This window comes from Equus caballus, chromosome 24, assembly GCF_041296265.1.
Source record: "Equus caballus isolate H_3958 breed thoroughbred chromosome 24, TB-T2T, whole genome shotgun sequence".
Classification (NCBI taxonomy): domain Eukaryota; kingdom Metazoa; phylum Chordata; class Mammalia; order Perissodactyla; family Equidae; genus Equus; species Equus caballus.
In genome coordinates, this window is record NC_091707.1 from 51524442 (window position 1) to 51547479 (window position 23038).

Below are 23038 nucleotides of genomic sequence, written 5' to 3' on the forward strand. Positions count from 1 at the left end.
AGGAATCGAGCCAGGCAGCCGGAGGCTGGAGACGGGGTGCTAGCATCGCATCAGACGCCAACTCCTACTCATAGTGCCCCTGATATTGAGTGAGCACCTACAATAACCCATCCCGTTTCGTGGAGAAGGAAACAGAGGCTCGGAGAGGTTAAGGGACCTGGCAGGAAGCAGAGACACAGAACCATGGCCCCACTTACCCCACAGCAGGCTTGGAGCAGGGCCTCTGCCTGGCACAGAGGCACAGTGGGCCAGGTGGGGCATCTCAGAGGCTTTTGTTTCTGGTCCCCAAACTGTGAAATACAAGGGGGCTAGGCAAGCTCCTGCATGTCAGAAATTCTTCTTGAAGCCCTGCTTGGGAAACAGGAATTTTCCACTTCCTTTAGCGCCAGAAATGATAAACCCCTTTATCTGCGCTCCCAGGCACGATCTGCAAAGGCCTCTGAGCCCTGGACCAGGTCACAAGACCCCTTGCCAGCTGGGCTGAAACCACGGACCCTCTGCAGGGTGGCACAGTAGAGATAACCATGCTTCCCCCTTCTTTCCTCACCCCTCCCGGGCCCCCCGCCCCAAGAAGCAAGTCAGATGGGATAGAATAAGTGCACGCTTTGGGTGGTCTGAGGCTGAACTCTGCACTTCACAGCTGGGTGGCCTTCTGGGGGGTGGTGGTGACCTCTCTGAAGTTCATTTTTCACCCTGAAATTGAATGAGGTCACACCCAGTGTACTCCTCTTACAGTGTTGCTTGGAGAATTAAGGGAGAGCAGATCTGTGACTCTCCTGACATACACTCCAGTACCTTTGAATCATACAAATTTAATATATGTGTCTTGAACCCGAAAGGCCGAGGGATGAAGGGGGCTCTGGTGTTGGATGGGGCAGCCATATATAGTCCTAGTGCTTAAATTCATAGAATTTAAAGAATCTCGGTCCAAATACACCAAAAACATTGCCAGACTTTACTTGAATACCTCCAGTGACAGGGAACTCACCACTGCAAAGAGCAATGCAATTCCACAAACATTCAATGAGCAGCTCTGTTGCGCCAGGACAGGGGATTCAGAGAAGCAAGATTCTGCCCTATGCTCAAAGGACTGACCATGCGGAAGTCAGGATGGGCGTAAAGAAAAAGAAGTGCACACCTGTGTGTGTCTGCATGTGTGTGTGTGTGTATGCATGCACGTGCAAACAGCAATGACTAGAATACGTATTAATAGAAAGTTGCTACAATGTGAGACCCATCCTGGCATCAGAATGGACAGATTTAGAAAGGTGCCAATCACAGACTGTCCAGGCTGGAAGGACCTTGCAAAATAACCTGTGTCATCACCTACTCCTTGCCCTACAGATGGAAACTGAGGCTGGCAGAGGGAAAGCCACCTGCCCAAAGGCACATGCTGAGTCAGTGGCCCAGGGTAGTCTAATAATAACCATAATAGTAACAGCAACAATAACAACTCTGATGGCAGCTGCCAGGGGTGGACGCCGGCTGGGTGCCAGCCCCTGGGCTAGGTGTCTGACCCCCTCGCTCATTTCATCTCACGACGCCCGACAGGGGGCACTATGACTATCCCCAACTTGCCACTGAGGAAGTGGAGCTTCAGAGAGAAGTGAGGAGCTGGGGTCGAGCCAGGTCTGTCTGTCACCCCAGCCCTCCCGGCAGCCCTGGCCCCTGGCTGGCATTTGGCCACCAGGGCACCTTTGTGGGAACCCCAAAGAGGGACAGATCATGTTAGTAAGAAGCCCCTGGGCTCTGAGAGAGCAGCCCCATAGGTGCCGGCAGACGGGGGTCGGGGGGGAGGTTCATGAGCCCTTCCTGAGCCCCAACCTCCAGGCCCCTCCAGGGAGATCTGCCTTATACACTTGACCAAGAACAACTCGGCTCTTTCTTGGTTCTTTTCCTCCCTCTGATGGCTTTGTGAGTGGTTACCCGGGTCCCCGCTTTGAGTCTATGACCTTGGAAGAATCACTTCTCTGAGCCTCAGGTCCCTCGTGTGAAAATAGGCATAACAGGCCCTTCTCAGGACAGTTGTGAGGATCAGGGAGAGCACCGATGCGCAGACCGCCCTCGCATAAACTGTAAAGTGCAGTGCCCATTGCTGCTAAGTAATCGGCATGGTGGGGTGGTGGCAAGTGCGGAGGAGTGGGGCCAGGACATTCGTGCAGGATTTAGGACGGGTCATCTCCCTCTCAGAACTTTAGTTTCCTTACCTGTTAAGTGAGGGTTGGACTAAAAAACTCTCTAAATGGCACGATTCTTCCGCTCGAAAATTCTATGGCTCTGACATGTCTGTGGTACTTGGCAGTTTACAAAGCACTTCTGCTTTTGAGAAACATGAGTTCGAATCCTACCCCATCTGCTCACTTAATAGCCGATGGCCTTGTCCCAGGCCCTTTACCTGAACTGTGACAAGCCTCTTGCTGGAATCTGAGCCCGTGTTGCTGTTTATTGAAATGAGGACGATGCCGTGAGCTCCCCCTTCTTACAGGACGGAGGGAGGCCCAAGGACCTGCGAGCAGTTAGCACAGCGTCCCAGGCCTGGCTCTGCTGCTGAGTTTTGCTGAGGCTCAGTTTCCTTGTCTGTAAAATGGGGATGTCAGTGCCTGCCTGCAGTTGTTGTGAGCATTAAATGAGTTAATATTTATGTGCTCAGAACAGAGCTGGCATATGGCAGATGATATGTGCATTTGCTGTCAACATCATCCTCATCATTATATTATTTATCCTTTCAGCAAATATTCCCTGAGCACCTGCCATGGGCCAGGCCCAGTGCTAGGAGGAGAAGATACAGTGGAGGGGACGACAGAGCCATTTGGGGCGGTCACAGAGCTCTCAGCCTGGCAGGGAGAAAGACTGTTAAGTGAGCTGTTTACATAAAGTGTGCTGAGAACCATTCATAACGGGAGCACAGGGGCTGGGGGCCTTTCTGCAGAAAGGACTCCATGGGGCCTGGGAAGGCCTCCTGGAGGAGGTGACATTAAGCTGGATCTGAAGGATGAACAGGAGTTAGAAGGGCTCCTGTCCTGTGTAGAGTGGGGAGTGGGCAGGGAGGTAGTCCCATGGCTATGGTGTGCTGGGGCCCAGGGTCCTAGAGACAATTATTACATTGTCAGGAAATTTGTGAGCTCACTGACATGTCACACTGGACTTGAAATCAGCCATGGTGGGAATACTTACACCACGGAAATCTGCAAAGGCTACAAATCAGAGCTTTTGTCCCCAGAGAGCCAGTTGTTAACATTTGCCAGCTCACCACTGCCTCTGTCTCCTGTCAGTCTGCCCACGAAGCCCACCCTTGTCCAGAGACCCCCAGGGCAAAGGGCAGGACAGAGGGAGCAAAAGACTCCAGTTCCACTCTTCTTCCTGCGAGCAGTCAAGGGGACCCTGGGAGTATTAACTGAAAAAATCTTTACTGGGAAGCTACCCTATGCCAGGGGCTTATTGGTGAGTCCCGAGAATTTGTCCCTTGAGCACAAGTTTCCACACCAGGACAGATAGACCCCGGAGTGCTGTGAATCGGCAAAAAAGAAAAGAATGAAAAAAAGGCAGACGTGGAAGGAAGCTGACATCTTGGCTTTAGGAGCAGCAGAGGTTGGGAACAAGAGGAACTACTGAGGTTTCCTGTCCGCCTTCTGAGGACGTAGGGACCACCTGAGATCCTGCAGGTGGAGGTTCCAACACAGGACCCAGAGTGCCGCCCTCCCCTGCTCCATGCCCCCTGCCTACCCCATCAAGGCCACTGATCAACCCTGCTCAGCCCTCACTTCACCCTCTCTGGAATCCCCTCCCTGCAGCTCCCCCTCCCCCCATCCCCCTCCCCCGTCTCTCCCTCCCCCCACCACCCCCTCCCTGCATCTCCCCCTCTCCATCTCCCCCTCCTTCCATCTCCCCCTCCCTCCATAAACCCCTCCCTCCCTCACTCCCTCCCTGCACCCCCCCCCCCATCTCTGGCGCCATCATCTCTCCCGCCTGGCTCCCCCCTGGCTCCCTGCCTCCAGATTTAGCTTTGCCAACTCCCTCAACCCAGCCAGAGGGATGGCACCAGTCATAGCCCAACAACATCCTGCTTCAGCTGTCAGGCATCCTAGTGGAGAAGCCAAGAAGATGAGGTCTCTACATAAAAGCTGTACAGTTGAGATGGCCTGGTGTGTGTGGACGGGATAGAGGCTCCCCCAGGAAACCTCCCATGCCCCACACCCTTGGGCATAACTCCCCACCACCTGGGAGACAACTGAGGGCAGGTGCCAGCTCTCATTGCCACTATAGTCACACTATAAAGAGAGACAATGCAGTGAGGTTCCAGGGCTCAAAACCCAGCTCCACCAGTTATCAGCGGTGTGTCTCTAGACAAGTCACTTCACCTCCCAATGCCTCTGCTTTCCCATCTGCAGAATGGGGATAGTAACATCTCCATCTGCGATGGATGTGGATTACATGCATTAATTCATGGAAAGCATTTGGAATGCTGCTTGGCAATCATCGTAAGCCCTCAAAAACTGAAGCTATTATCGTGTCTTGGTGGCTGGAACATAGTAGGGACTCATAATCTGGTTGAATGGGTGAAGTATAAGCACTGATTATTGATTACATGTTGAAATTATATTTTAGATATACTGGGTGAAAAATATATTATTAAAATTAGTTTAGCCTGATTTCTTTTTCCTTTTTTTAATGTGGCTACTAGAAAATGTGCAATTGTTCCGTGGCTCACAGTATATTGCCATTGGACAGCACAGCTCCAGGCTGTGGGGGGGCACAGAACAACCCACCAGGATTCATTAACGAGTAAATTGGAAGGGAGAAAAGACAGAGTGAGAGATGCCAGGAAAAGCTCTAGAGGAAAAGAGACTTAAGAGACATACCAACCAACTTAGTATGTAAATAAGTCAGGTTCTGATTCACGAAAATAACAGTAAAAAAAATAGCATGAAATGTACGAGACCATTGGAAACTGGCAGCCCGCCTGGACAGTCCGTGCTCATCAGGAGTGATTGTTAGGTTCTTTTCGGTGTGATAATGGGTGTGTGGCTATACTTTTTGAAAAGAGTCCTTATCCTTTAGAGATGCACCCTGGAACATTTATAGATTGAAGGACAGGCGTGTGAGATCTGTGTCAAACCTTCCATGAGGGGTGGGGCGGGTTTTGGCATGGAAGAAACAAGGTTGACCGTGAGCTGGCGACTATCGGAGCTGGGCGATAAGCTCATGGAATTTCATGTACTTATCACCTGTCTGCTTGTTTATGCAATCAAAACTCTCCCTAAGAATAACTAAAAAATACCTGGCTTTTTTCTGCCTGGTTCAAATCCTAACTCCACTGCTGGCTGTACCTCAGTTTGCTCATCTGGACAACAGGGACGATACCACTACTCCCTACCCTGCAGAGGATTATCTGTAATGCGCTTAGAAAGGTGCAAACAAAGTACATTTATTCTGCAGGCACTTTTCACATTGTCACCAGTCTTCACAATACCCTCTGCAGGGGAGTGATTCCCGTTTTACCAAGACGCCTGCCCCAGCTCATCCTGCCAGACAAAGCCAAGACACGGCCCAGGTTTGCCTGGCTCCCGAGTCCGGGCACGATGCGAATGCCTGTGCTTTTCCCCACCTCCCTGCTTCTCCAGTCCTGGGAGATTCGACGTCCATTCTTCTGCAGATCAACTTTAAAAAACGTGCTGCCCGCCCCCTACTCCTTTCTAGAAAAGACCTGACATTGGCAGAACCCAGCGCTCTGGAATTCTGAAGGTTGACTCCCTGCATTCCAAGGGGCTCCACCTCCTCCACCTCCTGCCTTGGAACTGGGCAGAGGGCGGTGGTCACGTGGCCGGGGCAGGGCTTTGACTTGACTGTGGCTTTGACTCGGGCAGGCCTGACAGAACGGGGCCGGGACTTGGGATCCTTGGAAGCTTCAGGGAGCTGGGCAGGGATCCAGGGAGATACCTCTGCTGCGCCACACCCGGTGAAGGGGAAATGGCTGAGACTGACTCATTCCACCCTGCTCCATAAGAGCCTTTGGATGCCAAGGAGTGAGGAGATGAACCCCTGGAAATGCAGTGTGTTGATCCCATTGCCTCTGCTTGCATGCTTCTCAGACTGGGGAGCTCACCACTCCCCATGACACCTCATTTCCTCTTTAGGGACATGGTTGTGCAAAGGTCTCCAGAATCGTGTCTTACAACCCCTCTCTCTCTCAAGGAGGAATGCAGGCCCAGAGATGTCGAGGCATTCATCCAAGGTCACACCAGTACTCAGTGCCAAGGCAGAACTAGAACCCAGGGCTCTGACCCCCAGACAAGGCTCCGTCCACTTCTTTGCTATAGAGTCTCAGACAAGGGAGGGATCTCTGCTGGCTGAGAGGTCAGGGAAGGCTTCTCAGAGGAGGTGACACTTGAGACAATCCCTGAAGGATGGTGCTAGGATGTGGTTTGAGGTCCAAGTTCTCTTTGTCCTGCCCACCATGTCTGTGCTGTTCCCCCCTAATTTCACACTGAGCATGGCAAACAAACAGGGAATAGAAGTTTGTTGAATGAATGAATGAAGAAATGGGCAGGAAGGCCATTCACAGGAGGTGAAAGGGCAATGGTATAGGTCCCTTCAGAGCCAAGGGCATGTTGTGGGGTCCTTTAGACCCCAGAGGTCACCATGTGCAGGAAGGGACAAGCTCCCCCTGCCCCAGATTCGGTGTTCCTCACTGCTCCTCTGCACGCGCCTTGGGTAGGACCCAAACCACTTCGTGCCGCGAAGCGTTGTTTGTCCTCTGCAGCTGGCTGGAGGCTCCGTCTCTGTTTACTCTGTCTTCCTCCTCCGTGTTTTGTAAACTGAGCTGGTTGGGAAGACAGGTCACGGCACACGCCTGCATGTGGCGGAGGCCCCTGGCCAGCTGCCCTCTCCTCCCACCCCACCGGGGCCAGCACGACCCCCGGGCCACCATGGACCTTCAGGGAGCTGGAGAGTCTGCGGTAGAAAGACCAAACCCGAGCTGTTCCCGAGGAATTGCTTTTCTGGAAAACACACTCCCTCTGGACCCGCAGCCTTCCTTTCTTCCGTGGTCTTTGGTTTTGTTCTCTGCCAAGGATTTCTATTGCCTCTCATTATAAATGATTTACATGCTCATGATAGAAACCCTGGAACATCCAGGAAAGAGGGAGGAGGACATCTTTATAGTCACGCAAAGGCAGCTGCTCTTCAGGTTTTGGTGTGCGCCACCCCCCACACACATTTGCACGGGCTGGAGGTATGAGGTTTGGGTTTTTAAACATGTTCACAATCGGACAATGTTAGCACACAGCTCAGTCTTCCACACGGGTTGGGGGCAGCTGTAGGATGATAAAAAGGAGCGGGTGGCCTGGGTATCAGGATTCCAGGACATGAGTTCCAGGTTGACCTCTGCCACTAACTGGCTGTGTGTCCTAGGAGAATGTCCACCATCTCTGGGCCTCCACGTCCATTTCTGTAACATGAGGGGGTCTGATGAAATCGTATCTAAGAGCCCTTCCCACCCTGTCATCCCAGGATCCTGTCAGGCCCACCCGGGAAGAGTTTCCAAGGATGGAGGAAGAAGGAAAGGGGGATATGCCTGCTACAAGAATCCCAGGCTTCAATTAAGACAGCCCCTCGAGCAGTGTTCCCCAAGGACCCTGGACCCCTGAGTGCCTCCAGACCCCCGGTCACCTCTGGCTGCGACCAGACCCCTAAAATGCCCCTCCAGCAGGAATCAGGCAAGGCCTTGCTCTTCTTGTAGGCTGTCATGTACTGAGTGGCTTTAGACATCTAATCACCTCTCTGAGCCTCAGTTTCCCTCTCTGTAAGAGAGGTTGGGGCTAGGTTGATCACTTTCTTTTTAAGCAGCACAACTCTTTCCTCCAATAAAACTGTGTGTAGAAACCTCATATAGAGCAGAGAGAGAGGGAACCCTGACGTTTACAGAGCAGCAAAAGTGTGTCAAGCATTGTTGTAAGGGCGCCCCATTCTTTGACCCCACAGAGTGGGTGCTCCTAGCATTCCCATTTGACAGATGAAGACACCGAGGCCCTGAGGGCTTCCGCTGCCTGTCCAAGGTTCTACACAGCTAGCAAGGGTTAGAGCTGGGATTCTGACCTGGTTGAATCTCAGTCATGAAACCCCAGGTCCCTTGTCATTCCAACCCCTTGGGGACGTCCCCAGACACCCAGCCCACGCTCTTCCACATTCACACACGCGTGTGCACGCACACACACACACACTGTGGTTGCTCCTCAACAGCCTGCCTTCCAAGCTCTGCTCAAGCCCAAACCAAAGGTAGCTGGTGAGACTGAGAGACTTGGAGGTTGTCTGCCCCAGAAAACCCACGTCACCAAAGCATCCCAGTGACCAAGGCTGGGGTCGGGGGGTGGCGATTCTCAGCCCCGCATTGACCCCGCAGCCGCCCCCAGGCAGCCGGCCAAGCCCTGGTCTGAGTGGCAGCCACCTGCACGGAGCTTCTTCCCTTGAGCCATGAAGCCGCAGCACCCGCTCCGGGCTGGGGACAGCCAGGCCTACAAGCTCAGTCAAGCCCTCAACTGCCCCGTGGGGGTGTCCTGCACCAGGAGCTTTGCCAGGTGGGAGAGGATCTGGTGCAAGAGAAAAGACTTGGGATCTGGACTCGGCCAGACCCGGGTTTGAATCCCGGCCTTGCCCCTGGCTAGCTGTGTGAGCCTGAACCATCTCGGGCTGCTTTGCCAAGCCTCTGCCTTCTTATCTGTAACATGGGAATAAGGATGCATCCACCACAGTGTGTTCTTAAGGATGTAGCGGGTGGGGCACACAGTGAGTCCTTTCATTTCCCATTGCTCTGCCCTGCAAATGTGTCTGCTGGGGAGAAAAAGAGAACTAACGATCGTCTTGCCCTCTATTGGTCAATCAACGATCATTTTTGGGGCACGTACTAGGGGTTAGGCACGCAACAGAAAAAGGAAGAAGTAACACATGCGCCTCTGACAGACGTGCTCTAACTAAACATCACGGAGAAGAGGGGTGGGCAGAGGAGGAAGAGAACGCCACTGCTCGAGGGTGTTCAATCGGAGAAGGAGACATGTATTAAGAGGTTTATTGGGAGGAACTGGCTTATGTGATTATAAGGGGCTGGCTAGGCAAGTACAAAATCCATCCAGAAGGCTGTCAGGAAGGGCAGGCTGGAACTCTCAGGCATGGACTCAAACTGCTGTTTACAAGTGGAATTTCTTCTTCTTCTTCTGGGAAACCCTCTGCTCTTAAGGCCTGTCATCTGATTGAATCAGGCCCACCCAGATGGTCCAGGATAATCTCTCTCGCTTAAATTCAACAGATTATCGACTTGAATCTCATCTGCAGTAACACCTAGAGCAGCGCTGGATTGAATAACTGGGGGCTGTAGCTTCGCCAAGATACACATAAAACTGACCGTCGCAGGGCCCTCTGGAGGCTCCACAGAAGGGTCATAACTGAGCCGGTCTCGACTTCAACAGGCAGAAGGGCAGGAGGGCGCTCAGGCAGAGGGGCAGCCCCAGCAAAGGCGGAGGTGATGGGAACGTAAGAAACATCCTTGGGGGACGGGAGTGGTCACCGTGGCTCGGACACCATGAAAATATATTCCATGCAAAGGGATTGGAATAAAGGAATGGTTAATGATACAACAATGAACAAATACGATGCATTTTTTAAAGGTGTTATGAAAAACCATGGAACAAGAGGGAAAAATTCCCTTGATGTGATATTCCATTTAAAACCAGAGATGAAAGGATGGTTAAATGTGGTTACGAAAAGAGCTGTGTTTAGGGATGGAACTTGGAGATTTAGTATTTTTAAATGCTCTTTGCTGTGGTTATATAACTGAATTCAGTGGGTCGTCTCCTGGTGAGTGTGGAGCCGAGAGGCACAAGGAAAGAATAAGTAGGCGGAGAAAGGTTTATCACCTGCACAGGCAATGGAGAACACTGGGGCTCTCTCCCAAAGCGGTGTCTCCCCGGGAAGGGGTGTGGGGGCCCGTCTATCGTTAGATCAGAAGGAAGTCCATGAATGCGTAGTCAAGAAAAAGGCGGGAGATTGGGTCTTACTGTGTAACCACGTATGTCCCGTGGCACATGTGTGGCACATATGCATACTACTACATACAGCACATGATCGGAAAATGGCAGCTTGGTCCCTCCCAGAGGAGGAGAATTTAAGATCGCAACGAGATTATAACGGGGACGGAAGGTCAGGCTCTTCCTCAAAATTTCTGTCTGCAAAACACTCAACAGAGGATGTTAGTTTTTATCAGATCCTCGGTACCACTTTCTTTGCCTGGCTCCCTGGCTACAGTTACATTATCTTTTAAAACAAAAAGGGAGATGTTATTTTTTTAAGGGGAAGGAGTGGTGTTAAGACGTCAGATGAAATCGCTCATTCATTAAAACCACAAAACCCAAGGTGGGGAAAAGAAACAAAACACGCAGGACAGAATCCCCTGCCCATAATAAACAGGAAAGAGATAAAGACTAAGACAAGCGCCCGGGGTGTCTGAGGGTGGCAGAGTCAGGCAGGCGTGCCTTGTCCCCTGCAGAGAGCAGCATGGGGGAGGCACTAGGCTTCTCAGGCTCCCTGAGTCCCCCCATAAATATTTCCAAAACATCCCAGGCCCAGAAAGTGTCCAGATGCCGGAAGGGCCCCATGCACGTGTCTGGGCTGAACTGGAGCTTCCGACCCAGCTCTCTCCAGGAGTTCCTGGAATGGAGGTTGGCTTCCAAGAACCCCATCCTTCCCCCGAGACAGTTTTGGCCTTGTACATGGCTCCTTGGGAACTCTGGGCTCAGGCCACACTTCTCCCTGCCATTGAGGCTGGTAGGCATGAGGCCCCATTGCCCGTCCTGATCCCCAGTATTTACTGTGACCTGAAGTTTACCTTCGTGACTGTCTAGAAACAGCATCCTTACTTGGTAATCATGTCAATCAGATTTTAAAGGGAACATTTATTCTGGAGAGGGGTCCGGGAAAGGGTTCTGGGCTGGGGTCCAGGAGACCTCGGTCTTTCCATCTCTGTCCTTGACTCCATCTTGCTGGTGGTCTGAGAGATTGCACTTACCTATGGGGCAAAAGTTTTTCAAGAGACTAGATGCTAAGATGCACACGATATAGTCGCAGGCACAGAGGAGGGTGGAAAGAGCCAACGAGGCAGGTCCTCCCATGAGGAGACGCAATATAATGGGACAGATGTGCCCACACACACACACACACACACACACACACACACACAAGCGGCTGTTACTGAGGGAGGGGATACGAAGGAGAGTACCCACCCTCCGCAGAGGACAGAACTGCACAGTCTCAGGGGTCCCCCTGGATTGGCAGGCAGGTGATGTCCCAGTGACAGCTGGTCTCTCCATCCAGCTGTGGAATCAGCGTCTGGAACCCTGAGCTGGGTCTGCGAGCTGGACAGCAGGCCACGTGGAAGGGACTCCTCCTAACCCCACATGCCGTGGTGTGGCTGAAGCAGACGGGCCCTCTCAGGGAGTGCAGGAAAAGCTGCGAGCATCCGGGAACACATCCACCACGTGCTTCCTGCATTTGACACGCAGTGACTCATGGCCTCCTCCCAGCCGCCCGAGGAGCTGGGGGCTATTTTTATACTAACCGTCATTTTACAGTCAAGAAAAACGAGGTTAAATAACAAGGTTGACGGAGAGGCACCAGTTCCAGGTCTGCTGCGGAGCCCACGAGCCCACCCACCAGGCCAGGCCTCCCGGTTTGTGACGCAAGTTTCCAGCTAGCTGTGTTAGCGTGTTTCCACATTCAGTCATTCCAAGGCACAGTTTCTGCCTTCTCTCTGTCACCTGTACAACTATTCCTTTAATACGGACTTACTTTTGAACCATAACTTCACATGGCCAACTTACATCGAAAATTAGTACCATTTGTCATTAAAAAAAAAAACAAACTGTAAAAATAAATACGATGGACTATAAACCACGCTATTGCAGTCTGGTTAGACTCGAGGGGCCAGCCCAGGCCCTGGGCCCGCTTCCTTTGTTGAAAGGGGGTTACAAATACCAGAGAGGTGTTGAAGACACACAGCACCCCCGGAGGCTTTCTCCACGGCCTGATCAGGAGTGATCATCCAGTGTCCCGTCCACAACCTTTGCTTTGGGACACACCTCCTGGCTGTAACACACAGCCACAAGGTACTGGACTAGAGTTGGCTACGAGGTGGGGGGTTCCGCACTAGGCAAAACTTGGCCCTTGAGAAAGTGATGCTGTGCATTCTGCAGCGGCCACAGCCTCTGAGCCCCTCAGACATGGCTCCTGGGGACACCAAAATAGCCTCCCTCTGAGACTAAAGTGGAATTTGCTCCCGACAGCACCAAGGTCCAGTGTTTATGTGATTCAGCGAGGGGAAATATTTTTAAAGTAAGTCTTCTTGGACAGAATTCTGAAGGAGACGGAATCCGAGTGAATCAGAATGTTGGATGTTCCCTCCAAAGCATCAGTTTGAAAAATGAGGGAAAAGCCCAGAAGCAGAGTCCTCTCCTTTCCCATCCCGACTCGAGCCACGAGGATCAGAGTCTGGGGGGCATGGGTCCACCCACCTGGCTCCGTGGATGAGGAAATCGAGGCCCAGGGGGGATTCAGGGATTCCCCGAAGATCCCACACAGAGGCCCGCCCTGCTGCCCACCGCCACCCAGCCACCAATGTGCCCCCTCATCCAGCTCCCCCCACGTTCCCGTCAATAGTCCTCTGACATCCGAGTTTAGACTCCCAGGATACATTGGTCAGGGTCCCAGTAGGAAAGAGAGGGCCCACTCAAACTGGGTAATATGAAGAGAATTTTAACAGACGCTCTGTTTACAGAGATGTAGACAGCATGCAGGGCGTCACAAGGGCCTCAGAGCTAGCCCACAAGGGCCTGAGCCAGCCAGAGGAGGTGGCCGTTACCAGGATCACCAGCACAGCAGGTGGAAAGGACGCCTGGATAGGAGCATAGGAGCAGGGACACCAGCCCAGGCCCAGCCTGCCTGGGGGCGCCGGAGGGAGGGAGCCTGGAGCCAGCGCCGCATCCTCAGTCTCCTCGTCTCTCAGCCTCCCGCCATGGCATCCCCAGCGGGAAGCTGGATGGCAGAGAGTCCACGGTGCGGTTCCCCTGGTCGCGGGGCTGCTGGGAGCATGACCTGGCACAGCCCTGGCATCCCACACTCGGGGGTCCTACCCCTGGGCACGCCTCCAAAGCACATGCAGAGAAACAGCCAGAATCAGCCAGAATTGCCTCAGACTCCCAGTTTCTCCCAGGTCCTGAAACCCTTGCTCTCTGGATACCACAGAGAGAAAAGCTCTCACCTTTGTTTTGAAAATGAGAGCAATGTTTACAGCCATTAGCAAGCAATTAGGATCGGACAGGGCTCATTCAGCCAGACCCAGGGACACCCAACCAGGTGGACTCATCACTGAGGCCGTGAGGAAACACTGTCACCTCCCCAGGTGATGGAGCTGGGAGGCCCTCAGTCACTTGTGTGGCTGTCGCTGTCCCGGTGGAAATAGGGGGCCCCGCGGGCAGGCTGAGGTCCCTGAACTGGACAATTTAGCTACAGAGGGAGCCCCTTGGGGACAGGGGCAGCTCGTCTTCACTCTTCCCCACTCATCCTCCAGCACTCGAAAAACTTACTCAATGATTGTTGTCGAGGAATGAGTGATTCGAGCACATGGCCCCTGACCCCCAGTTGAATTTTCTTTCCAGGCCCAGGCAGGGCCCCTCAGCAAGGCAATCCACTAGGTCTTTCTTCCCCTCCCCCACCTCCCTCCTTGAAGGATCAGAAGGACTTTGCTGCTCATTGCATCTCTCACAAGTTCCAAATGCTGACCTCAGCTCCGCTTAGGGGTTTGGGCAAAGCTTTTCCGGGTGTTCATTGAGTATCTTGCGCTTCATTTCCTGCTTTCCACTCATCCTTTTTTTCCAATTGTGTTCAAATTTCCTGAACTGTCCGCTGCCTTATCTCCACCTCCCACAACTGAAGTAGGAAAACTGGGCTTCTAGAAGCCGGAGTGTCCTGTATCTGCACAGACTCCTCCAGCCGAGGAGTGGCTGAAAGCTGGGATGGGCAGATCCGTGGCTGCACCCAGGAACACACACACATGCCCGCCTGCACCCAGGTTTCACCCTCTTCCTAGACAGGAGCAAGAGGTCACATGGTCCTCCTGGAGAGAGATGGAAGTCTGGCACCGGAAGCGGGGGTTTAAGCCCCACCTCCAAGTCTTGCCAGCAAGGGCACTCGGACAAGTCACCCCACCCCGTTCCCCCTTTGCAAGGCAAGCATGCAGCCGATGCCTACCTCCCTGGGGGGGAGGGCAGGTAAATGTGAAGCGGGATAGAGAAAGGCTTTGTCAGCGCGAGCCCACCAGACAGAAGGCTTCCACTTTTCACCCGGCGCTCCGGCGAGGGCCCGACTCAGAGCGTGAGAGCACCTTGCAGCACTAACCAGCACAATGGATGGCAAATACTCCTCGGTACCCATCTCCCTCATTAGGCTCGAAGCCCCAGGAGATCCTGCATCTAATTTGCCTCCATTGCACCAGGGTGAGCCTGTCCTCCAGGCCAGACTGCTCCCCGGAGCTCTGGGCCCAAAGGCCACTTACACCCCAACCTGCAGGTCTCAAGAGCACCTCAGACTAACAGGTTCAAGGCTAAACACGGGGTCCTCTCTCTTTGTCAGCCCTACCCTTCTTCCTTGATAGGAAACTGCAGCAGCTGATGAGGGAGCATCCTTGACACCTTCCTCACCCCCTTCCCCATCCCCTCCATGTCCAATCTCGCACCAGGCATGTCTCCAAATACCTCTGGACTTCACCCTCTCCGGTCTGCATCATCCCATGCCTAGACTGATGGGCAGCACCTGCCAACAGGTCTCCCTGCTTCCAATCTGCTCTGCCACAGTCCCACCTCCCCCAGCAGCCACCAGGGCCTAACACACACCAAGCATCTTCCCGCCTCAGGGCCTTTGCACCTGCTGCTCCTTCCTCCCAGACACCCTCCTCGCCACCTCCATCCTTTCACCCACTTTACTCCCCCTTACCCTCAGGTCTCATAATAAATAGCCACTCACTTCCTGCCCTGGGCTGGTTTAGGACCCGGTGTTACGTGCGGTCATGGGACCTTTCACTTCATTGCTGTTGTATCGGTTTGCAATTGTTGGTGACTGTTTGAGTGATGGCTGATCCTCCATTGACTGTAAGCTCCTCAGGACAGACGCTGTGCCCATTCTCACCTTCATGTCCTGAGTACCCAGTGAGCAGTAGGTGCTTAACAAATCTTTGTTAGGTGAAGGCCTCCACTCCCTTCCCTAGTGGAGCATGTGCGTGTTTATGGTCTCTGGCCCCCCCATCTAATCATCTTTTCTCCTCTGGTCAGCCCAGCCGAGGCCTCACTCACGTCCCTCTCTGAGGCCAAATGTTCTCAGCCTGGAGGAGACCAATGTTCCTGTCTGTTCATGAGGACTCTGTGCCCGTCATGGCCTCTTCCAGGTAAGTCGAAGCAATTCCTCGATTCACTATTTATGGTGTGCGGGCGGGGAAGAGACAACCTGACAACACCCAGGAGAGGGCGACCCTCATCTCCTGGGTGACAGTTGTGGCAACAGGCAACGTTACATGCTCCCAAGGGCTGGTGAGGCTGGTGTTCGAATCCCCGTAGACCTGTCGGGAGCAGAGGGAGTGGACTGCTCTTTGGGGCTTTAGGGGTGGGAGCAGGAAGAGAAGGACACATTACTGTGGTCATCTGTGAGCTATTCCGGATGAACTTGGAAATCAAGAGAGTGAAACTCTGAAGTCGACACCAAAGGAATCAGACAGAGATGGGCCCGGTCATTGTGCCACCGGGCCACCTTCTGATGATCCTGTGGCTTCTTGAGCCAGCTATGGGCCAGATGCCAACCCGTTGGCTAGAGGTTGTCTTGCTGGGAAATAAACAAGTAGCATCTGGTGCTCCTTCAGTCTCTAGAGAAACACACCACGAGAGACAGCTCCCCAAGCCCAGGCACTGAGGAAACAGCACTTCTGTCGCTGCAGAAATGGGGCCAATGGCTGGACCAAGGGGTACCCAGGGGAATCTGACCTTCCGAGGCTCCGCAGAGAAGTCTGCCAGTCTCCACGGGTCGGGAATCGAGGGCCCAAGGAGGACGGCTGGTCTCTGTTCCATGATGTTTGGGGCCTCGGCAGGAAGACTCAAAGGCTGGGGAACCAGAATCAACTGAAGGCTTGGCTGGGGCCGGAGGACACTCTTCTGAGGTGGCAAGCTGGTTCCTCTCCACGGAGCCTCTCCACGCGGCTGCTTGAGGGTCCTCCACGCAGGGGCTGGACTCCCCCAGAGCGAGCAACCCAAGAGGCGAAGGAGGAAGCTGCAGGGCCTTTAATGACCTAGTCACGCAAGCCACACACTGTCACTGCCGCCACGGGTGGGAAGCGAGTCACTAAGTCCAGCCACATTCACTGGAAGAGGAATTATCTCCACCTTTGGAAGGGAAGAACATCAAAGAATATTAAAACCACCGCTCCACCAGAAGGGTCTCTCCGGGGCACGTTTTCTACTCCATCCCTCCCTCCTTCAAGCCATCGGGTGCAAGACCTCACTTTCTTAGCATCCAGTGATGACTCTCCTCCTCCCCTTATGCAAACTTGCCACTTCTCACCTCCCTGTCCAACCTCTAGTCCGCCTTCCAGAACATGCCAGAGGCTTCCCCACTTATGTGCCTCTGCTCGAGTTGCTCCCTCTGCCTGGTCTGCCCTCCCTCCTTCTTGTACCCTGTTGACATGCTCCTCATCCTTCGAGACAGCTCCAGAGTCGCCTTCAACCTTCTCTACCTCCTCCCCCGAGTTCTGTGTCCTCGCCCCTCCTCCCACCCCTCAGCACTCATCACACACACAGGAGCTCCTGCAGAACAGGGACCAGGGCTATTCCCCGCTGGTCCCCCAGCCAGGGTGGAGCTCAGCACAGAGAAGATGCTCAAGACGCCTTTCAAGGGTAATTGCATTGATGAATGAGTCCATCGCAGGGCCCCAGTCTGGCCCCTTGCAGCCTGCCAGCTGCTCCAGGAAGCAGAGGGACTTCCCTGGGAAATCCCAGAGGCCATCAGCAGATTCTGCCCCATAATTCATGCTCAGCTCCTCCACCAGGAGCTTGCCCAACAATCAACCGTTGTTGACTGAGGAAGAGCCCTCTACCTCCCCTGGCCCACCCCGTGGGACACTAGGAAAATGCCCCACAGTCCTGCCCTGGGGGTTGTGCTGTTGGCTTTTCAGTGTGTCTTCATCCCCACTCTTTCATCTGCACCTTGCAACAGCCATGCAAGGCAAGTCGGGAAGAGAGTAATAGTCTACTCCAAAGAAAACAAAATGGAAGCTCAGAGAGGTCAAGCAATTTGCCCAAGACCACACAGCTAGGACAGGAACCGAAGTCTGTCTGAGCCCCATGTCACTTTGCTGAAGGTAGAGATGAATTAGCCTTAAAAGCAACACTCCTAAAAACAGTCCTGTGGTCTGAGCCTCACCCAAGACTGAAAGAGGAGCCAGTGGGTTCATGATGAAGTCGCCGATACAGGAGCAACAAACTGCAAACAGGGGTGCTGGAGTTTGACACTGGTTGTTTTAATAAGTTCACAAAAACAGATACTTATTCATTTTATTGAACAAGGCAAGTGCTTGGGGCTTTTTTGCACATTGTCTCCAATCCCCACCAGACTCCAGAGAAGTAGATTTTGTTATTCCCATTTTATAAGGTAGGTCTTGAGGTCAGAGAGGTTAATTAACTTACCCAAAGTCACACAGCTAATGGATGAGCTGAGATTCGAACCCAGCAGACTGTCTGGCTCCAAAGCCCCTGCTCTCCCTTTCTGTCACGGAACCTCTGATCATCAACACTTTGCTGATGGAAGCATGATGCCACCCTCTGCCAGGAGGAGACAGGGAGTGGGCAGATGGGCTGTGGTCTTGGAGCCAGAGAACCTTCCTGTCTGGAATAATATCATCTTTCTCTTCTAATAAGTTACTCACCCATAGCCAGACCATGAGAGGCTGAAAGATGACCCGCTCCCCTGGGAGGGGCCCGAGGCGATAAGGAACGGATGTGCTGTGCATCGTCTCATCAAGGACGTTTCAGGGAGGTCCAGAGTCCACGACTTGCGATGCTTAGGGCTGGTGATGGACGCTGGCCAGAGGAACGTCCCAGCGGAGCCACAAGGTGAACAGGAGCTCTCAGTTCAGGCCCAAGGAGAAGAGGCCCCTCTCTCAGACCCGGCGAGCCAGAGAGGCTCCGAGAACGGCACAGACAAAGCCTGCGTCCCCCCGACTCCACCTTCCGGACACTGTTTGCTGGGCGGACGAGCCGTCTTACTCCCCCCCTCCTCCTGCCCCAGTTGTTTCTCCTTCTTCCCGTGACCTTGAGGTGTAACAGCCTCTCTTCCACTTTCTTTCAGCGCCGAGATGCTCAACCTCACCTCGCAAGTGCTTGTGCCCGCTCTCAACGGGACCCTCTCGCAGAGCAGCCCGTGCTCGCCCTCCGAGTGGGTGAGCTGGCTCAACGCCATCCAGGCGCCCTTCCTCTGGGTCCTGTTCGTGCTGGCGGCACTGGAGAACCTCTTCGTCCTCAGTGTCTTCTGCCTGCACAAGAGCAGCTGCACGGTGGCGGAGGTCTACCTGGGCAACCTGGCCGCGGCGGACCTGATCCTGGCCTTCGGGCTGCCCTTCTGGGCCGTCACCATCGCCAACAACTTCGACTGGCTCTTTGGGGAGGTGCTCTGCCGCGTGGTGAACGCCGCGGTCTACACAAATCTCTACAGCAGCATCTGCTTCCTCATGCTGGTGAGCATCGACCGGTACCTGGCCCTGGTGAAAACCATGTCCATGGGCCGCATGCGTGGGGTGCGCTGGGCCAAACTCTACAGCCTGGTGATCTGGGGCTGCACGCTGCTCCTGAGCGCGCCCATGCTGGCCTTCCGGACCATGAGGGAGTATGCAGACGAGGGCTACAACATCACCGCCTGCATCATCGTTTACCCATCCCGCACCTGGGAGGTGTTCACCAACATCCTCCTGAACTTCGTGGGCTTCCTGCTGCCCCTGTGCGTCATCACCTTCTGCACGGTGCAGATCATGCGGGTGCTGCGCAACAACGAGATGCAGAAGTTCAAGGAGATCCAGACAGAGAGGAAGGCCACGGTGCTGGTCCTGGCCGTACTGCTGCTGTTCGTCATCTGCTGGCTGCCCTTCCAGATCAGCACCTTCCTGGACACGCTGCTGCGCCTCAAAATCCTCTCCAGCTGCTGGGATGAGCACGTCGTCGACGTCCTCACGCAGATCGCCTCCTTCGTGGCCTACAGCAACAGCTGCCTCAACCCGCTGGTGTACGTGATTGTGGGCAAACGCTTCCGCAAGAAGTCGCGGGAGGTGTACGGGAGGCTGTGCCAGAAAGGGGGCTGCCTGTCGGAGCCCAGCCAGACGGAGAGCTCCATGGGCACGCTGCGGACCTCCATCTCGGTGGAACGCCAGATTCACAAGTTGCCGGAGTGGGTGGGGAGCGGCCCACCCTCGGGGAGCAGCAGTGGGAGCGGACGTCCCCAGGGCTACGCTGATTCGCGTGAGGACTGACGGACAGGTGCTCTTCAGGATGCGCCTAAGAAGGAATGGAAGGCACCCCACGTGTGACCTCGGGCGACGAGGAAGTGTCTCCATTAAAACACAGGAGCAGAGTTTGTGCCCTGCCCAAGATGCAGTGAGCAAGGCTGTGAGGATGGGTGACCCTGTGCACCGCAAGGGCTCCATGAAAACGACGGCATTATCGTCTTATCTGCTGCCTCCCCTGGGCAACTGTGCTCCCTCCTAGGACTGGAGATGGGGAGAGGTGTGACTGAGCCTTCCTCCCACGTGGCGTCCCCCCTGCCCCAGCACGACAGCTCAGATCTCCAGGAGAACTGCCACCCCGGCTTTGGTGTGGTGGCTGAGCCCACGCACGGGGCCTGGCTGAATTTTCGCCTGAGGTCTCTTCAGTCCTCTCAGCTAGCACTTCAGAGGATGATTTCTCGGATTGATGAAGGTTAAACCCTGGGGGTCCCTTCCCTGGGAGGAACCCAGAGACCAAGATTCTGTTTCTCCCCTCGCCCATGGACAAGGTGCAGCCTGAGCCAAAGAAAACCCAATAAGCACTGATCCAGCACTTGCTGTATATGCAGCATTGAGCACTGTGGGCAGGAGGGAAAACAGAGACGTTGCATCTTCATCTTGAAGGAACTTGCAGACTCCTGTGGGGACGACAGCGCATGTGCCACCCCCAGCAGGCTGTTCTAGGACTGGTCCAGCGCAGCCCTGTGGGCAGCGCAGGGGCAGAGGGAGAGAGGCCGGAGCCGGCTCAGCTATCAACTAGTTGCACATTGCCTTGTCTCTGCCTCAGTTTCCTCCTCTGTAACATGAGGTCGTTGGAGCACTTGGAAAAGCGAAAGATGCTGTGCATATGTGAGGCTTTATTATGCGCACAGAACAGAGATAAATTTCTTTTCAGGAAAAAGACACTGGTGTGGCATAACTCTGCAGAGGAGAATGCCAATTGTAGCTAATGGTTGTGTAAAGCACCTATCAATGTCTGTCACATAGTAGGCACTCAATGGTATTAGTTTCCTGCCATCTTTCTTTCCCGTCACTCTGCACCCCCCCCCCCAACAGGTGCACGCGCAGGCATCTTGGGGGAAGGCCACCCCCTCACCCTTTGATCTGTGATGAGGCAGAGAGATTTCTGATCCAACAGGCCCAGGGGATCCCAGGGCTCAGAGCCTCAGCAACGGAGGGGGCCAAACCCAGGTTTCTCTGAGGGTGGCCCGGTGGGGGCCACCCCGGGGCAGCAGACCAGTGATCCAGGCACGAAGGTCATTTACCTCAAAGCATTGCTCCCAGGACCAACCTCCCTTACACAGCGGGCTGAGCGCCTCATGGGTGTCACCCTCATCCCTGGGCCAGCAAGGCCTGTGTCCCGGATGGGGTGCCTGGGTCCAGGTGCACGTGACCGTTAGGAAGCCCTGGGGACAAGGCCCCACACGATGAACAGGTCCACGCTGAACAGAGATGGATGGACGCCCTCCTCAGGTGGCCTCCCCGCTGACAGCTTGCCGGTAGAACCAGCTGCCGAGGGGCCGCAGCTCCGCCTCCGGGGGGGCGGGGCAGGGCGGGGCGGCCAGTGATGGGCGGGGCGGAGGGCCGGTCCAGGTGTCAGGCAGGAGGAAGCTGGACCAGCATCCTCCGTGAGAGACTTAAGAGACAGCCCTGCCCCCAAGCCCCAGGTCCTTTAGGGGGAATTCGTTTCATCTTCTACACGTCTTACAATCCACCTCCTGTGGCCGGCACCGTGCCGAGCCCCTCGGGGAGATGTGGAGGACGCACCACCCAGGCTCCAACATCAGGCCGCTTTGAACCAAAGCAGGGAGGGGCCCTCAGCAGCAACAGAGTTGGGAACCACGCAGGACAGTAAGACAGGCAGTGCCCGGGCAGCACTCACTCGCTCAATAAAATAAATGAGTATTTATTAGCGGGCTCTCCCTGGAGAGGATAGCAGCTGGAGGACCAGGGCTTTGGGATGGCAAAGATCCCGTAAGTCCTGACCAATCCAGCTCTGGATTTTAAAACAGAGTCAAAAAAAGATTTCCTCCCACCCTCCAGCCTTTTTCCCCCCTCCCCCCACACCCCTCTGCTCCAATAAACTACACACTTGTAGCCGCAGAAAGAAAACGGGTGAAATAAGAGGCAGGAATGTTTAGTGTTAGAATGAAGCTAACCATGCACTATTGTGAATGAAAAAAAGGAGGCTGCGCTTTGTAATGTGAAGCACTCATTCATCAGCGGGTGTGTGCTGGTCTGAGGGTCTCCTATGAGCAGAGCCACGTTGCAGCCCTGGGCTCCTAGGGATCATTTAGGGGCGTCCATGTGTGGTCTGAGGAGCAGTCAGTCTGTGGGAGGGGAGCCCCCTGGGGGTTGTGTTGATACTGTGGCAAAGATTATCTGTCCTGTGAAAGACACAAAGATGCTGCTACATTGTAAAGAGGGAGCATTTCACATACAGTGAGAAAATGGATGTAATGTGTCTCTTCTGTACAGCATAATAAACGGATGAGGAGGTTTTGCATAGCTCTTTCATTTGTGACAACTCCCAAAACCCTGAGTTTTGTCGGGGACACTGCCATGGGCAGTCGGAGGCTGTGGGGGTTCCACTGGTTCCCACTCAACCTACGTTAGGGCTTCTGTCCTGTAGATCAGTGGTGTCCTAGCTTTTGTGATTGTGCATCCCTGTAAGTAAAAGAATTTCAATTATGCATACCCAATATGTATACTTATTAACATGTATTAAAATGTACACTCTAAAGTACATGTACTGAAGTAGAAATTTAAGAAAATATAATGGGGTTTGAGTATTTCCCCCCATCCTACATTCCTCCATTGGTAACTCATTACCAAGCTCCCATCAGGTGCCTGTGAGGCCCCATGAGGCCCTAGAATCATAGAGATGACAGCAATCCGATCACTCATGCAGGCAATATATATTTATCGAGGGCCTTCCATTTGGCCTCCCTTTCAAATCAGGAGTGCCTTCTACATTGTCTAAATTAAACAGCTGTCTAGCCACTGCTTGCATACTCCCAGTGATGGGGAACTCATTACCCACTCTATTTTGAGACCCCTTCATTATTCATGTATTCATTCATTCACTCATTCATTAAACCAAACTTGCATCCTATGTCTGCAGAAATGGCACTGCTCGTTCTCCACATCCATCCATCCATCCGGAAACCTGGGGCTTATCATTGAACGCACCCTCTTCTTCATCCCTTCCACCTAGGGGATCAGCACCTCATTTAGATTCCACCAAAGTGTTTCCTGGATCCATCTGCTTCTTTCTGTGTCCAAGCATCATCTCTCATTGGTGTCCCCATCACTGATGTTAATCACCATCATCTCCCAACTCTTATTCTCCAGTCTGCAGCCAATGATGTCTTTTAAGAATGCAAATGCAATCGTAGGAGGCTAAATGTAAAGAACAGTGTTTAGGAGCCA

General features: G+C 53.8%; 1 protein-coding gene across 2 annotated transcripts in view; it reads left to right on the forward strand.

Annotated features, from left to right (window-relative positions):
* Positions 1-22109, forward strand: part of BDKRB2 (bradykinin receptor B2) — a 29157-nt gene extending 7048 nt beyond the window's left edge. Inside the window, exons 2-3 of one of the 2 annotated variants that reach the window (XM_070250329.1) lie at positions 15371-15478; positions 18424-22109. In XM_070250329.1, the coding sequence (XP_070106430.1) occupies positions 15405-15478; positions 18424-19594 (1245 nt within the window). In that variant the 5' untranslated portion in view covers positions 15371-15404 and the 3' untranslated portion in view covers positions 19595-22109. Of the gene's footprint in view, positions 1-15365; positions 15479-18423 lie in introns of both variants that reach the window. The other variant, XM_001489272.5, reaches the window with a different exon arrangement.
* Positions 22110-23038: the final 929 nt, after the last annotated feature.